Source organism: Mycteria americana, chromosome 4, assembly GCF_035582795.1.
Source record: "Mycteria americana isolate JAX WOST 10 ecotype Jacksonville Zoo and Gardens chromosome 4, USCA_MyAme_1.0, whole genome shotgun sequence".
NCBI classification, from domain to species: domain Eukaryota; kingdom Metazoa; phylum Chordata; class Aves; order Ciconiiformes; family Ciconiidae; genus Mycteria; species Mycteria americana.
This window is the reverse complement of record NC_134368.1, coordinates 5,307,400-5,324,758: the sequence shown is the minus strand read 5'-3', so window position 1 is coordinate 5,324,758 and position 17,359 is coordinate 5,307,400. Positions and strand designations below refer to the sequence as shown.

At 38.1% G+C, this 17,359-nt stretch overlaps 1 protein-coding gene across 2 annotated transcripts in view; it reads right to left on the bottom strand.

Moving 5' to 3' along the window:
- Positions 1-17,359, bottom strand: part of CTNNA2 (catenin alpha 2) — a 534,072-nt gene that overhangs the window by 122,428 nt on the left and 394,285 nt on the right. For both annotated transcript variants that reach the window (XM_075499501.1, XM_075499502.1), the window contains exon 8: positions 2,702-2,782. In XM_075499501.1, coding sequence (XP_075355616.1) covers positions 2,702-2,782 — 81 coding nt within the window. The remainder of the gene's footprint in view (positions 1-2,701; positions 2,783-17,359) is intronic.

The window sequence follows — 17,359 nt, the reverse complement described above, 5'->3', positions numbered from 1 at the left end:
TTTCTTTTTTTTCTTTTTTTCTTTTTTTTTACAACAGACTTGCATACCAGGGGGGAAAAAGAACCCCAAATCTCGCCAATTGGCACAACTTGTTATCAGACACAGAACTCTGTGCTTTTTCCAAATTGTTCAAAGTCAAGTAAGAAATGGCAGCAGTAAGCTATGGGCCGGTGAGACTTGTCTGCTTCCAAGAACCTGTTCAGTCTGACTTAGGTTGATGTTCTTACTGGCAGTTTATATTAAGACATATAATTAGATCTCCATAATAGTTTTCCAATGCCCAGGAGAGTTTAAATGATGAGTATAAAAGATGTAATTCCATCAGAATAGGAAATATTGATGTGACTGTAAATTGTGAGATGGAATTTTAGCACCATGTATCCCAACCACAATCATTTCACGTCTGCATGTTCTGAGGATAATCAAATCAAATCTCAGAAATAAAGAGCTAAGTAACCTGGGGAGAGAAAGAAAAATCAGTCTTAGATGGTTGACTGCCGAAGCCTTGCAAGGGAGCCTGACTACCAAATGAAATATATATACCTCCTTCATTACCAAAACATATTTTGTAGATTGTCCGGTTTTATGGTGCTAACATTAAGCTTCATAAATCTGATAAGCAAGGCTGCTTTAAAAGGGATTCATTAAAACCAAAAGGCATTATAGTATTCAAAGTCGGTTGTTTCTCCCATGATTTAGCCCCAAATAGAAAGACTGAAATACCATAACACTGCAATCTCAACTGTGGTTCATATTTTCTTAATGTTTAAGCCCCTCTCCCCAGCCATTAAACTAAGCTCTCAGTGACATCCTCATATTCTGAAATTTAGCAGGGGGTGTATAGGCAGGTCTGGGTAGACACGCACATGTATACTGTTGATTATGCATGTGATGAAGCAGAACATTGATTACGATTCTAAAGGATAATGATTTATAGTCAGAATACACATTGTTGAAAGCAGAGACTCCATCTTCCTCTATGCTTGTGCAAAACCTAGCACAATTATGATCCAATCTTGATTAGTTTACTAGCAACTGCCACAATTTAATAAACATTATACCTACGTGATTAACTTTCATAAATATCAGAATCTACATTAAAAGCTTCATCTCCAAGCAGGAAAATATTATATATGTCCTTCACTTTACCCACATACAGAATTCCAACCTTTCTGAGATTGAATTCAACACCCATGGGGCTGAATATACATGAGAAGCAGAGAGTTTATTAAGAAAGGAGCCATTTTTATATCACGTTTCGGAGTAAATTTGGCTTTAGAGATGAGTAATTCAGGCAACTGCTGAGAGCCTCACACAGAACAGCAACTCATGTGTTAGTCTGCTACTTCCTTCAAGCAATAAGAACAGAGGTGGGAGGCAACACATGGTACAAGCTCCGCTGCAGAACCTAGGATCCCACAAATTTGGAGGTCAGAACAGCAGAGAGCTTTCTTCTGTCATTAGCAGAGCAACAGATGTGATGTTAGGCTTTATACAGGAGAGTCAATGATTCATATTGTCTGCAAGTCCATTGCAATATTTTTATTATTTGGAGAAATAAGCTCTGAGAATATGATCCTCAAACACGTTTGCTGAGAGTTAAGGAAGAGACGAAATGAGCTGAGTTTTAGCAGTGCAGAGCACTGATTTCAAAATGCCTATAGGGGCCCCTCTTTCTGAAACGGTCATGTTGCAAATAGGTACCTGAAGATACATTTAAGTCCTTACTTGGTTTCAGAGATTTGTGGATTTTGGATCATTTTCACACAGGCAACCTTTGACTGGCCTGGTAGAATTTCTTTTTTTTTTTTTTAATTTTTACAGAAAATGCAGAATTGGGATCATCTCAAGAGGAAAAAAAAAGAGGTAAAAAGAGGCAATACATACTGCCTTAAATTTAAAACTGTAAAGAGAAACCTATAGAGGGTTTCTCCCTTTTCTTTGCCAATCTCCCTTTTATTCTTTTCCATCTCAAGCTTTTGAATGAATCTTTCAGTCTTATTACCAAACACAATGATAAACGTAATATAAGAAATTCAACCTTTATGATTTAAACTATGCTTTACAGTTATTCATAGAATCATAGAACGCTTTGGATTGGAAGGGACCTTTAAAGGTCATCTAGTCCAACCCCCTGCAATGAGCAGGGACATCTTCAACCAGATCAGGTTGCTCAGAGCCCCGTCCAACCTGGCCTTGAATGTTTCCAGGGATGGGGCATCTACCACCTCTCTGGGCAACCTGTTATTTCTTAGCCTTCTCCATATCTTCATAGGATCTTTATTTACTATAGTACCTTAGAAGTTTTCTTTGAAAATATTCTGCTCTTACAAACTTTTTCATATTCTGCTCATCGTTCCTGTTATTTCAATGAGAATATTCAAATAAATACAAATAAGCACATATGCCAGTGTTTTTATGACTGGGGTTGCTGGGCTGCAAAGGCAGTGAAGGTCTGGCCAATCTGCTTACCCTCCCACATATTAAGACCATTGGGGGTTCCACTTGGAATATGTTTCAGTCTCCCTTTTTTTTAGCTCAGGAAATACTACTCCTTTGCTTAATGTCATGTGTAATGTAGTGTCATATCTAAATAAGGACACAAATTCTTTATACCTCTACAGGTGGCAAAACCAGTCTGAAGTTGAAAAGCAATGACTTCCTTGGAAAATGAAGAAGCATTATAAAAAGCGGAGTTTACCTGTCTTCGGAGGTCTCGTGTTTTCTTGGTCATCTTGTCAATAGCAATGTTGAGCGGGTCCCCCTTCTCCTTCCTTCCCGTCTGTTAAAAATGAAATTTTGGAGTTAGAGAAAAATACTCCAGAAAATATACACTTTTTAAAAAAATAGTACAGATTTATCAAAGGAAATCTGTGCATCTCTTTTTGTTTGCTTCCACCAAGTTGTTATTTTCAACGCAATGTTTTTAACATGTTTACGTGCGGGGGGCATAGCAGATTATTTTAAAACAATCCTAAAATGCTACGAAGAAAGATTAAGGTGACTCACTGGAGAGTTCAGAACTTTTCCACCAATAAATTATGTGCATATATTATAGCCTATACTCCAAAAATCTGGCAAGACCTTTCACTATAAAACGAATATTAAGAGTTTCTAATCTCCATCCTGCCAGGCACTGGGAATGTTAAACATGATAATAAGCAGCAACACAGCTTGAGGACAGAAGGAAAATGGTCCCTATGCCTGTAACAGGAATCATATTGGCAGACATTAGGTGCAGTATAAAGAAGAATTCCACTTAAAACACTTTCCTGCAGGAAGTCTCAAAGCAAAAATCCTCACGAAGATTAAAAAGGGGGAAAAAAGCTTTTTGTGGCTCATAACCAATGAAAAAAAATATTTTTTCAGGTTCAATGGTACAAAAAGCACTAAGTGGCTTTGTCAGCTGTATTACCTTTCTCTTAAGAGAAAAGTGCTTCTCTAAAGATTTGTCACATCTCTTATCACATTGTACTCTGTTTGATAGCTTTTCATCAAGAATCAAAATGATCTTCCATTCTGTCTGGCAGTACTCTTTCCTTCCCAATGTGTTTTCAAATACTCCTATTTAGAATTGTTCCTTGCATATGATTAAGAGCGATTTTCTATTTCCAGCTGAGCCTAATAGCATATGTTTCTGGGAACTATTGAGAAGTCACTTTTGGGGTGGGGTGGGGATTAAACATACCCTTCAAATAATGATCTCTCAAATGTACAGCACTGTTATCAGCTCTACATGGCCACATTGGCAAGTGGCCTGTGGTCCTGTCTTCTGCTGTAAGCATTCACTCGAGGGAACGCCTGCTTTCTATTATTGTCTGTAATTCTCATTATGATACAAGGCCAATGCATTTACGATCATTTAGATATCTGTAAAACCCATCCCCTTTTTTTTACTTAGAAATTCAAACACAAAAATATCAAGTGCCACCAGGATTTAATATAAAACATAAATTTACCTCTTAGGTTTTTAAAAAGAAGCCATTACAAATTCTGGAGTTAATCATACAAATTGACACCAGAAAATAGAGAGAAAGTGTTTGCTATGATACAAGAGGAGGCATCTGTGTAACCCGCTGATATTTTTATCTCACTTTTCTTGTGTTCATCCTTTGACTGAGTTCTTCTAGTCCCCAGCTAAAGAACTACGGCTCTTTAGCCTAAGCAATTTCAGCACATGCTTTTAGTTTTAGATGCCCTGAATTCAGTCCCTGCTATTTTGTCCAAGACAGCAGCTGTCATATGTGCACATAATCTATAGTTTTTCAAGCTGAAATTCCACAATAAAAACGAGGCAGTCCTGGGCAGATAAGTTTGGTACAGGAAGCCTCTCCTAACTGTTCAAATGGTACAACGGGGACTGCCAGATGAGCGAGTCTCAGCCGGGTTCCTAGTCTCTTCTACTACAAAGCTATAGTCTAAGAAAATTTCCAATTACTCCAGCTGTGTGCTGTGTACTAGCTGAACCAAGTATCCTTGGTGACATTGGTGTGCTGGGATGCTTTATTTTCCCAGTCAAATAATTCAGTTTCTGTAATATTGTTTAAATTCTTCTCTTCCTTCTTATTGTTTAAGCTTGAACACACTGGCTTAGAAAGATACATAACCACACAAAATGTTTTAAGACATTTTTTGCTGGGGCAAAGCTAACCTTTTTTTCCCCATAAAATCAGGGAATAATATGCTAAAGTCTGCAAATTGCAGTGAATATTAACACAATGTGAATAATTAAAAAGCAAACACCATGACACTTAAGGCTACAATGGGATGGTATTTTACAGTTCTCAAACAAAAAAACTAGCTAACAATTCTTCTTCACTGATCTCATGCAGGGCAGATTTTGTGTTCACCACTGACATGCAAGGTCAAGCACTTAATGCTTGGCACCCATTTAGGAGGTCAGAAAATTGTCTTGAATAGGAACTTGGGACTTCTTCCAGGGTAGTTGGCTACAGGGTACAATGACACTGAATAAAGCAGGCATCTGAAAAACTGCACTGTTTAGGAGCAAAGGCTCTTGCCATTCCCTAATTGGGCATGGGAAAAAAGTAGAAATTTTGAGATTGACTTAAAGTTTGTAATCTAGGTTCCTAACCTGGGTGTTTTGTATTGCACATAGGAGGAGACTATGACTGAGAGTAGGCCCATGGTAGCCTACATCTAACACCTCTCCTAAGCCTCTCTTCAAATTTATCCTGTAACTTTTTTAGTCTAGTTTTAAATTATATAAACGCTGGCCCTTAAGGTACATCCTACTGTGAAACACAAGACAACTGGGAACTCTTCTGTGACCCTTAGGCCACACAACACAAACCGTCAATATCCGTCTGGCCAGCCCCTTCTCCCTCCAAAACAGGGAAAAGCCCGTTCTATATTGCTAACCGAAAACCTCCCTGCTCTGTGCAATCGCCCGAATCACGCCTACGCGCTGTCTGAGATGCTAAATGGCATGAACCGGTCTGTGCTGGAAAACAGGCTACCAGACCAAGCGGACAGAGATCCAGTTGAGCTCTCTCATGGCAGTATTTTATTAATGCATATCAATACGGATGAAGTCACAGAGACACTGCTCACGTGCTGCACAGTTTTGACTTATCCGGGAATTTGAAACGTCCTTCACTTGTTATAAAATGGCTACTGCCTTTTAAACTGGATACAAACCTCCTTCTTCACTGTATGATTTCAAAGAAGGAGAAATTTGTTTAGTAAATCACATTATTGAAAAATAAATAGCATGGCATGTGATGTTACATAGCTTCAGGCAGGTCTGTCAAACACCATCTGCTCTGTGCTTAAAATATAAGTTTATTAAAGTTTATTTATTTAAGTCCTTAAATACTCTTATATTAATGTTGCTCTGTGATAAATTTTTGGCCTTCATTCCTAGAAGGGATAGAAAGGAATTTAGTGGTTTCCTGTGTTTCTGAAAAAAACGTAAAGCTTGGTATTGAGCCTTGTAGCATTTCTCTGTTAATCTTTTTCTGCAAAGGGAAGAAAGATACTTTGGAGATGGGATAAAAAGGAAGTAAAAATTGCTGCTGGCATTTGGTTAAAAGGAGAAGGAGGAGAAATGCACAGAATTCCTTGAATGCCAAAATATTGGTATTCAGCATTCCTGTGGACAGAATTACATCTATTCATGCTGTAATAAGGAGAACTTTGTTACAGTAGAATATATTAATCAGGTTCCTGATTTCTAGTGACCATTAACAGCATTTGCCTACTGTTTCTACTCAAGATATTTTCAAATGATTCTCTCAATCTGTGTTACTCCCATCCTAATTGCCTTAGAGCTTTTCCCTGCCTGTTTGATTTATTCTCAGTTGATCAGGATGAGCTAATTTCCACCGGCTCCTGACCAGGGGCTGTGCTGTCTGTGGAGTTCCCCGGGTCAGGAATGGGTCTTCCCTTGCACTTGTACCCCAAGGCTGCAGTCTCCCTCCCAGATCACGCAACATAAGATCCAGCTCCCTGAATGTATTTTTCAAGCGTTTTTAAGATTGGTTTGCCACCTGGCATGAGAAGCTGAGTAGTTTTTCAACACATCCATGTCCAGTTAGTGGAAGAAACCTAGGTACTGTCCTTTTACTCTAGAAAATGCCTACAGTCGCAACCACTGTCAACAATGTTACTTGAACAGTAAAACAAATACAGAATACAATCATTGCCTTCCTTATATTAAGCAAAGTCTAAAAAGCTTCACGGTTGAAACTGCAAAATATTAAGGTAAGCACTTAGTTAGACAGGGAACTTCAACTTCATTTAGTTAGGAAGGGAAATAATAACAAAGAGCACTTAAGGATGGTAAGAAATTTCAGCATCTGCTAGAATTATCTTTGCTAAGATAGAGCACTGTTTTTCCTTTTGAAAAAAGACCTTTTTCTCTCCCTCCTTTTCTCCTTTTCATAAGCTGTTCACAATTTATACTGCTGGAGTAAAATAAAAATCTCCCAAAATATTTTCCACAACTATTAAGGACATTTATACCCCACGACTTGCTTATTACAGAATTATTTTGATCACCACGAGGTACTTAATAGGACACTCTTTTCTAACCTTACAGAATATCCCAGAATCAAGACACGAACGGTCAGGCCAATCAGCCCAGAGACACAGCGCATTTTGGATGAGACACAGTGAACCTTGGAAGAAGATGCTCCAGACTGGAACTGTGTTGTTAGTTTTGAATAATTCCAAATACCACCAATATGGAAATTATAAAGCTGAAATTTCAGTGCACGAAACAGGTAAAATTGCTACTACCAAAATTATTATTATAAAGAGGGCTTAGATATTATGGTAATGAATATCCTTATATGGAAAAGTTAGGATTACTTACAGATGTGTGAGATGCAAACCCACTATTTTGAGTATAATATTTTAAAAAAATTATAATCAATGACAGATGAACATGACTGACAATAGTAACCTATTAAAGAAGGGGATGGAATGCCAAGAAATACACAAAAAGTGCAGCAACTGCAGACCTACAGCATAATTTCACATACAAAAAACCAATGTGTATGACAATTAAAGGAGAGATGTTAGAGAGAGCTATTATCCTTTTTCTTTAAAGCACATAATTTAGAAGCTCAGTGTTTCAATTTACTAGTACTACTAATAATAAAAGCCTAAAACTGTGTAAGAAAATTTGGGACCACTGTTCTCACACATTCCTCTGTCTTCTCTGCTGCTTTCGATATAAGCCAAAATACCTGGGAGAGCTCAGTCCCCTAACATATTACATGTTGCGTGTCCAAGACATCCTCACTGCCATTAATCGAGTAATTTAGCCTCTAGGAGACAGGTGGAAAGATTATCTATTGATCCAAGAGCTACCAAACCTTGATATACTTTTATATTTTCATCATCCCCTAGGTAGATGGTTCCATTATTTACAGTTTATTCAGAACTTCAATATCACAATGTTTTATTAAGGCACAAATTGCTGCTCAAAAATATATCTGTCCTAATATTTTATTTTAAATGTTCAACAACATCACTCTTTAAAAACTATGCTCATGTTCAATAGCCCTTTTAAAAGTGATGAAGAGAAGCTTAGTACTAAGAGGGAAAACATTTTGAACAACAGACATAAACTGCATCAGTGCTTTTAAGCAGAAAGCTAGGTTTAAACATACCAATACATAGTCTCCTTCTGACAGGTTAAGAAGACTAATTTTGGGTCAGGAAAAGGCTAAACTATATATCCTAGCAGAAGTGAGTAGAGACTCAATTTCACTGGAAAGTTGAAAATCCTAGCTATTCGCTAGGGAGACGGGTCAGGAAAACATATTTTAGAAAATCTGTGTGGTTCCTCTATGGATGAGCTGAAGAAGACATTTCAGAATAAATAGATTTAAAAAAAAATTGAATGGTGAGGATCGCTTAGGAGCATGGTGTGAACATGAATTACTGTTCTACTCAGCTCAGTGATTTAATCTATACTTTATGTTTCTTCCTATAAATTATTTTGGGTTTTAGCATTTATTCTGAGTAACAACATTGGAGGTTCTGCAATCACCTGTTTTCCATCTTCAGTTTGGCTAGAGAATCACCTCATGTGGAATGAAAATTTGTACATTCCCTTTTCCTCTTAATCATTCTTTTTTTTTTCTTGAGGGGAAAAAAAAGGTAATTTTGCATAAATGGGGCAAAAAAAGGTTGCTTAGATAGCCTTTTTCTACTCAGGTCTTTTGGCCTTTTTTTATGCAGTTGCAAAGGAGAAAGATTCAGTCACCCCAGAGAGAGGACAAGACAGAAGGTCCCAGTATGTAGACTATCTTGCCGCTTTGCAATAGAACACTGAATTACAGGCTTTCTTCATGGTGCTTCCACAATACTACTCGGTTCTAGAATGCCATTCACTAAATAACCTGCTCATAAATGTGTGTTACGGACAAGAAGTTCTTTTAAAATAAAGCAATTGCTTTCAGCAGTTTTTAATTGCCCTACAAAATTGTGACCAGATCACAGTGAGTGTAATTGGTTCCAGTGTAGCATAAATAATCACAACTATGCAGAAAACTGGGTAAGCCACATCCTTGCAATCCCAGAGAGTAAATAAAGTCAGTAAAATATAAATGAACCATGAGCTGGACACGATATCAGTACCTGAGGTGTGCAAATCTTGGCCTTGTCCTGGATCCAAGCAAGTTTTATCTAGATCTGTAGACAATTAAAACTAAGTATGTAACGAAATAAAGAAATTATGAAAACTGAGTACGTAAATGGTTGAAGAAGACACTCTTTTTCTATTTTATGTGTGTTTTTATGCAGTCCACATCACCACAATACCTGAATGTCTTCAAGTGGTGAATTGGTGAATTAAGTGGTGTGTTTAATATCAGCATGTGTGGTTTCTTCTTTTATCTTCTCACAAGAGGGAGAACTTGTGTGTAGGGGAGTATTTTACTTGGGTTGGTTTGTGGCTATTGCTCTTCTTGTTTTGCACAATTCACTGTTGTAACTACTTCTTGTCTTTTGGCAATAACCAAAGATTTTCAGAAACATTATCAATCATGGCAGTTTGATTTGAAAGACCAGCTAGGATTAGGGCTTGATCTTACTAGTTCCCAAGTGGCAGCTGCTGCTATTAATTGATATTCACCCATAATCACGCACTGGCATCTAAGCTTCCCTAAAAAAGAACTGCCTGAAGAATGTGTATTTATAATGATATTGGAGGTTGCCTAAAATGGAGAACTTTTTCATTCTTGAGAACGAAGGCAGCAGTTTGTTGGGTTTGGTGGTCTTCTTTTCATCTGTAGATATACACTGAATATTTCTGTATTTCTCTGTTTTTTTGAACTGTAGTTTCCAAGACCACGGTGGTGAGGATACAGTCCTTCCCTTCTAGCTACTAGCCAATACTGGATTTTACAGCATACTGAGGTACCAAAAATGCAGAAAAGGCAACTGGTGGGACTTTCCTAAGTTACAAGGCGAGTGTAACTCATTGATTTTCATTAGGTAAAACATATGCATTTGTTCTTTCTTTTCTGGCAGAGGGGCAGGGGGAAGCCATGCATCTATTAGAAGTTCTTCCCCAAGGCAAGAATGTCCTGCCACCATTTAAGAGTTGTGCCATTTCATTAAATTCAGATCTTAATGTAGCGCGCACTGCCATTCGAGAAAGCAGTGATAGTTTTCAGGGGAGGACCATCTCATTTAATTTTACCATCTAGAAATACTGAATAAAATATAGTTATTTTAGTTCCTTCTATATCCAATGTATAGTGACAGGCATTTTTAGAGCACCCATCTGTCTTACGTATTTGTTTTAATATGGGATACATATCACGACATGGGGTTGCTTCTCTCCATTGACAATGGAGGGGGTCTTGTGGTACTAGATGACTAATTTTAAACAACTAATTTTTGTGAGATAAAACCCCTTCTTAATAAGTACAGAGATTGTCCAGCCCTCCTAAGGATCAGGCTAGAGACTGCATCTTGGACAAATTATGTGTGTTTCGCATTATTTTCTTCCAGAGAATTTAAAAATATTAGCACCATAAGGGCACCTTTTTTACAAGCTTCCCCAAAAGACATTCCTGTACTTCCAGGCTGTGACATTTTGAGGTCCTGTAAATTATTCACTTTCTTCCCACTGTCTAAAAGAAACACACTTCATAAATTTGAGATTCGGCATTGGATCTTAACAATCTTCTTGTTTCTCCATGCTCATTTTCACCCTTCAAAACCCCTTAACATACAAACACATACGGACACACTTGAATACTTTGGTCATCACTACCAATGGCCTTAGGACAACTCTATGTAAAACCTGTTTCTTATCTTTGTAATTATAGGTGTGATCGCAAGAGACAGACAGTCGCTGGTCACAGAAACATCGCAACCTAATGAAGAAAACAACAAAAAACCCCCCGGTTAGAGCTGGATTGCTCTAATCTGAGCTTTCTCAGATAAAGACATATGCCGACATTACCCTAATTTGGAACTGAAGTTTGCTGATAATAGGGGAAAACAAGGAAATGCAGTTGGAGGAGCCAAGACTGATAACCTGAGACAGGTTTTCTGATATGTCCTCAAGAAATCTCTCCAGGACGTGTGTAATGTGATCTGTATCACTGCAAATGCAGGTGATACGAGTGTTAGTATGTGTCCTGGTTTCAGCTGAGATAGAGTTAATTTTCTTTATAGTGGCTGGTATGGGGCTATGTTTTGGATTTGTGCTGGAAACAGTGTTGATAATACAGAGATGTTTTAGTTGTTGCTGCACCAGTCAAGGACTTTTCAGCTTCCCGTGCTCTGCCAGGGGCAGAAGAAGCTGGGAGGGGACACAGCTGGGACAGCTGACCCAAACTGGCCAAAGGGCTATTCCATACCATATGGCGTCATGCTCAGTATATAAAGCTGGGGAAGAAGAAGGAAGGGGGGGACATTTGGAGTGATGGCGTTTGTCTTCCCAAGTCACCGTTACGCGTGCTGGAGCCCTGCTTTCCTGGAGATGGCTGAACACCTGCCTGCCCATGGGAAGGAGTGAATGAATTCCTTGCTTTGCTTTGCTTGCGTGCGCGGCTTTTGCTTTCCCTATTAAACTGTTTTTATCTCAACCCTCAAGTTTTCTTACTTTTGCTCTTCCGATTCTCTCCCCCATCCCACCGGGGGGGGAGTGAGCGAGCGGCTGCGTGGTGCTCAGTTGTTGGCTGGGGCTAAACCACGACAGCATGCAAGCATACTTCTGATCCAGGTTTCTGTCCTAATGTCTTTGAGAACTGACATCTCTGAAGCTTCCCCTCATTCCTTTCTGTTTGAGGGGGGTGACTTTGTAACAATACGTATTACAATAGTGATCTGCATAATATTTCTTGTAAAGAGCATCTTTTCCTTTGCAATGCTTACTCAGAGACCTCAAAGAGGAAAACATCAGGGTTTTCATAGAATAAACTGCATATTTCTATTCAGAAGATGTCAGCACACAAAATTGATGCTGTCACACTTAAATGCATACAAAAAATTAGAATTTCTGAGGAAAGAAATATGCATGGTGTAAACTGTTATAAAACCATCAGCTTCACTGAAGCCATGCTAATTTACACCAGCTGAGAATCTCCCCACTCATCAGTTAAATGAAATCTTGCAGATGCTTCCATTTAGAAGGTCAGAAATGTTTACTCCAGAATTCAAAATTATTCTAATTTCTTCACAGAAATCTACTTGCAAAGGGTCCACTACAAACTCCTCATTTAATCACCAACTGCTTTCCAGCTGCAAATTACAGTCTGCTTTTACATCGCTTCTGGATGGTTTCTCTTAATCTAAAAAAACTGGAGGAAGAGGAGATAGTACACGTTTTTTCTTTCCCTTCAGATACGGAAGCCCATAGTGAAGGACTATGTAAATAAAAAGTGTTAAAATTTACCCACTGCAATACAAGCTCTTGAGAAAAGTCTATTTGATTATTATAAGCAGAATAATTAATGTCACTAAGTAATGAAATAGTTCTTAATAAAGCCTTCTATCATATTTTCTATTAAAATTTTATCTGTTAAAAAGTTGAAGTACTACCAGGCAACTAAGAAAAGAGGAGTGGTAGAGAAGTTCAGGACGTCTTAGAACATGTAATGAATGATATTGCATGCATCTAAACTTGGAAAATTTATTGAGTAAATCTTTGTTACGTCTCTGTTACAGATTAGTGGAAATACTTGTTAGAAATCTTAATGGCAGTGATATTGATGTTTGGTATGACCGCCGGCCTTGGTTTGATGTCTCATTCACTAGAAAGCACTTGTAGCCAATCTCTTCCTAGTTGGTTTTAGGTTAAAAGTTATATTATGAGTCACAGGGACGAGTGTTATCACTGAATTAAATGTACGACTTCCTGGCACATCTCAGCATCCCTTGAAAACTTCCTTTTAGTATTTTTCAGGTCTCCCTCTGCAGTAATAGGAGAACCACATAATGTTATATGGTTGCAAGCAAAGACTTTTTGGTTTGTTTATGTATTCAAGAAAAAGGCTCCACTCGATGACAATATTTGACTATAACATTGGCTTTTGTAATGTGGACTTTTATGTATTTTTTTTCAGCAAAGGAGCTTTTTGAACAAACAGACATCTCTGACAAATGACGTGACCATTGGAAGTACATCAAAGAGTTCACAACATTTACAGGTATTAAATGAACACTTCTAATGAACATATTGAAGTTCCAACTATGCCATTCTATTTAAATGTAGAATTGTTGTTAATGGCATAAAGACCGGTATTATATAGCCTTAGAGTTCAAACACCCCAAATCTCGCCTGTCGTAGGAGGTACAGAATTGTCTTGACTGCGCTTACAGGGCTTTGATTACCAAATATCACTGAAAAATAGGATTTCAACTAGTTGGTTGCATCTGTCACTATCTAATAGATCTCTTGATGAGATGTGTATCGAGTATTACATCTGTATTTCTTTCTTTTTAATTGCATCACACTTATATTCCTTGGATGATCCACAAGGAAACGAGGTCTTGTTTATTTCCTATCAAAAACGTGTTCATCAATGTATGCAGCTGAAAGTCAATGCCAACTCAATATTCGTACTTATAACAGAGAATTAAATGCTTTTCCAAATTCCTTGCTACTTTCTTTTCCCTTATCTTGCCAGTTCCCTCCAGACCCACCCAGGTGGGTTTTTATGTTTGTTTTTTGGTTTTCTCTTTATCCTCCAACCTGTTCTGAACACTTTCAATCACAGCCTACACCGAAACAATTTTTGAAATTATTTCGGTTGACGTTTCTTGCAGCCAGTGAAACCACCGCTACTTTCCAGCTCTGACACCCTACTTGGCAGTGTACTGTGCAGCCTACACAATATCAGGTTAGTGCATGTGTCAAACTTTCTGAGGGCAGTGATGTGTGTCTGGCAACAAGGCTTTGCAGCCTGGCACATCTCCAGTGAAAACCCCAATTGCAAGCAAACAATGCGCGTGAGATGTAATGGGACGCATACTGTAACTTTAGCTACCGTTTGGAATGAATGGAGCTAGAGGAAAGCCTGGCAAAGAAAATAACTCAATTCTCATGACAGTAATTAAATGGTCACTTTGAGTACTGGCTTTTTGTGTCCGTGTGTTCCTTTGTAGGACACCACAACCATGAGGCGTTAGTGAGGAAATAAAAACAAAACACAGAACCAAATAAAAATAAAAGAACTATTTAAACTCCAACCAGATATTCAAAAGAATGCAAGAGCAAAGGACCGGCTCCTTCTATTTTTACAGAGCAAAGCCGCGGTCTATTCCTGTCACCACCTCAGATCAATGTGCTAAGTGATATCCATTCAAATTACTTGTCAGTTTAATCAGAGGAAGTGAAACACAATTACAGGGCATTAGTGTAAAAGCCAGCACAAAATAACAGAATGTCCATGTGAGATATCTGAAGCTAAAGCCTGCTGAAAATAACTCTGTGACATTTTCATCAACAGTCTTTATACAGAAAAAAACCCCTGCTTTGTAAATGCTATTACAAACTAATTAGGCATAAAACAATGCTTTAAATCTATAAACTGATTAGAGTCCTTATTTCTCCATGTAGATATCAGAAATTTTTCTGGCTTTTGTTCTGTTCTTAGAAAAAACCTGAATGCATAAAGATAAAGACCTTTACTGAAATGATAACCGGTGCATTTACAAAGTCTCTCTGTGCTCCCTCTCAAGTCAGCAGGAGTTTTGCCATTATTTCCACTGAACGATTGGAACATTTACTTTTCTTGGACACTCCAAATTTCCACTGAATATAAGCTGTATTTTTGGAATCATCAAACAGATGACTTGGATTAAGTGGATGAAACAGGAACAGGGAAGGGAAGGGACTCCTCCTTCTCCCCCTGATGGCAGGGATGCAGGACCGGTGGATTCAAAAGGCCAAACAAATGCAGACCTGCTCTGGAAGCCTTGCCGAGTCCCCGGGTTTGATATGCCGGGGTGGGCTCCAGTGCCTGGAGTCCCTCTGACCCTTTCATCCCAAGCTGCACCGCAGCTCAGTTTCAGTGGGATAGGTAAAAATACACACCCAGTCCAGAGGTATAAAGGAAATAAGGATTTGTGAATCTCCACAACAGGAAATCACACCAAGGCTTCTCATTGCCTGGGTGATACTCAACTATTAAAAAAAAAAAATAGGAGACAGAATAACCTCTATGTGATTTAGAACCTGACTTAGTTTTTTCAAAAAAATAACTATCAGTACATGTCTTCAGGATAGAGCGTAAGCTGGAAAAAGCCTTCTCCTTCCAGCCCTAACTTGCTTTTTAAGAGCCCGTCGGCATGGGGGCTTGGACTGGACTCAGCACAGTTAATCTCCTGGATTGAGGTGACTCTACTTTTTTTCAATAGTCACAATGCATAGCCCAGGTCCTGGTACCCCTGTGGTAAAAAAATCACTTAAAATGTTCATGTCGTAATTCCAAGCTTATAGACTCTGAGGTCTTTAATTGGATTTGGCCCTTTATCTTCTATATTTATGAGACAGTCATTAATTTGACCATCCCTGCCTGGTCTACAGGGTAATTGAATGAATAGCTCTGCACATCCACATAAATGCCTCCAAAAAGAGTTATTACTATGAATCTGCAATATGACAAGTTAACTCTGCTACGGTGATAATGACGGCATCGAAACTGTTAAGGTAAGTGCCATTGGAGCCCATCTCATAGCTAATGAAACTGGAAGAAAGCATATGAATACGCAACACGCAAAACCACTGAACAATTTACACTCTGCCTAGCCTTTTAAAATAAAAAGATAAAGTTAATCGCATTTTTCAGATTTCCTTGATACACTTTCATCTTCTGGCACAACTAAAATCCCTAAAATCTTGCAAAAGGGGTTAAAAGCAAGAGAGTTTTTTTGGTCGATTGCCACAAAGACTTCTTGTAGGAAATGAAGTGTAAAAAATTTTAAAGTATGTTAAATGAAATCACAGCAGACTGAAACCTGCGGTTCCAGTGCAAGACCTGAAATAACTTTGAAACAGATGCTAATTGGCACCACCTTCATTCTGATGTTCATAAATGAAACTGAACGAGCCTTCAAAGGTGCCAAAGGAAGACTAGCCGTCCAAAGAACATTAAAATGTGCTTGGATTTGGTCTGTCAGCTCCAAAGTTATTTATATCCTGCTAAGTTATTTAGATGCTTTTCAAAATTCGTCCAATGAGACAAGGGTGTACATTTTCAAAAGGACTGAAAATCTGTGGAATTTAAATTCTTAAATTATCCTGGATATTCCTTCCGTTATCAGTTAGCATTGGCTTTGGAGGTGAACTACCAACCTGGAGTTGTTCGGAGTTATTCACCGCAGGAGATTTTTTACTGGGGAACAGTTCATGGTTTGTACCGAGACAAACGTGGTAGTTTGCAAGTCTCGGTACAAATCATGCACTATTAAAAGTTATCCACAGACATCTGCAGCTGTTTAGAATACCTTTTAAAGACAGATGCATATAGAAACTAATTGCAAGTGGTAAAAGTGCCGACTGACCTCTACATCTGGTTTACTTCTAAATAAATCTTTCTTCTCCTAAGTAATATAAACTTTGATGTTCCAAATTAAACCTATTTTTAATGTATAAGGATATAAACTATTTTAAATAGTAATATTCTAATAATTCACTAATTTGGCTCTGCAGTGACTTCAATAGCACTTTCAGTAGCAATACAATGTAGCATTCCACACTTCCTATTTATTGCTCTGTTCTTATATGCCATACCCTATAACTTCATTGGCATTATCTACGGAATTATAATTGAATAAACTTTTCCTATAAAAATCAATGAAACAGGAACGATTGTAGCGATTCTGCATGTGACACGTGGCCATGATGTACACCAACTAGACAGCAACTGAAGCCACAGTCTATGGAACTAGACTCTACTTCCAATTCCCAGTCCAGTTCTGTTTCTAATAGACTATATTTTAGCGAAGTTTTCTTTAGTATGGCAATTAGCGTTACGGGTGAATCAATTCCACGATGATCAAATGCCTAATGAAATTTTAAAAAATAAACTAAAGCCCGGCAGGAGAAGCTCTGCGGCTTTCCACACGGCATGATGCTTTTCACTTCAAAACTACTAAGTAAATTACTGCGAAAAAGTTACTGTGAATAAAATGGGCTGCGCTGTGTTAAGTAATTATTTCTAAAGTGTGAAATGGGTAGGAAGTATCTCATCTTAAAGTAGGGCCCTGATGCATATTACCTCTCTAGTGTAAAGTGAACAGTCTTTTTTTTTTTTTTCCTTTATCTTGCAGGAGCAAGCACAGGAATGAAAACTTTATTTTTCTAATGATCTTTTATGTGGGAGAGAAGTGTAAAGACTCAACCTGTGAAACTATGCTGTGC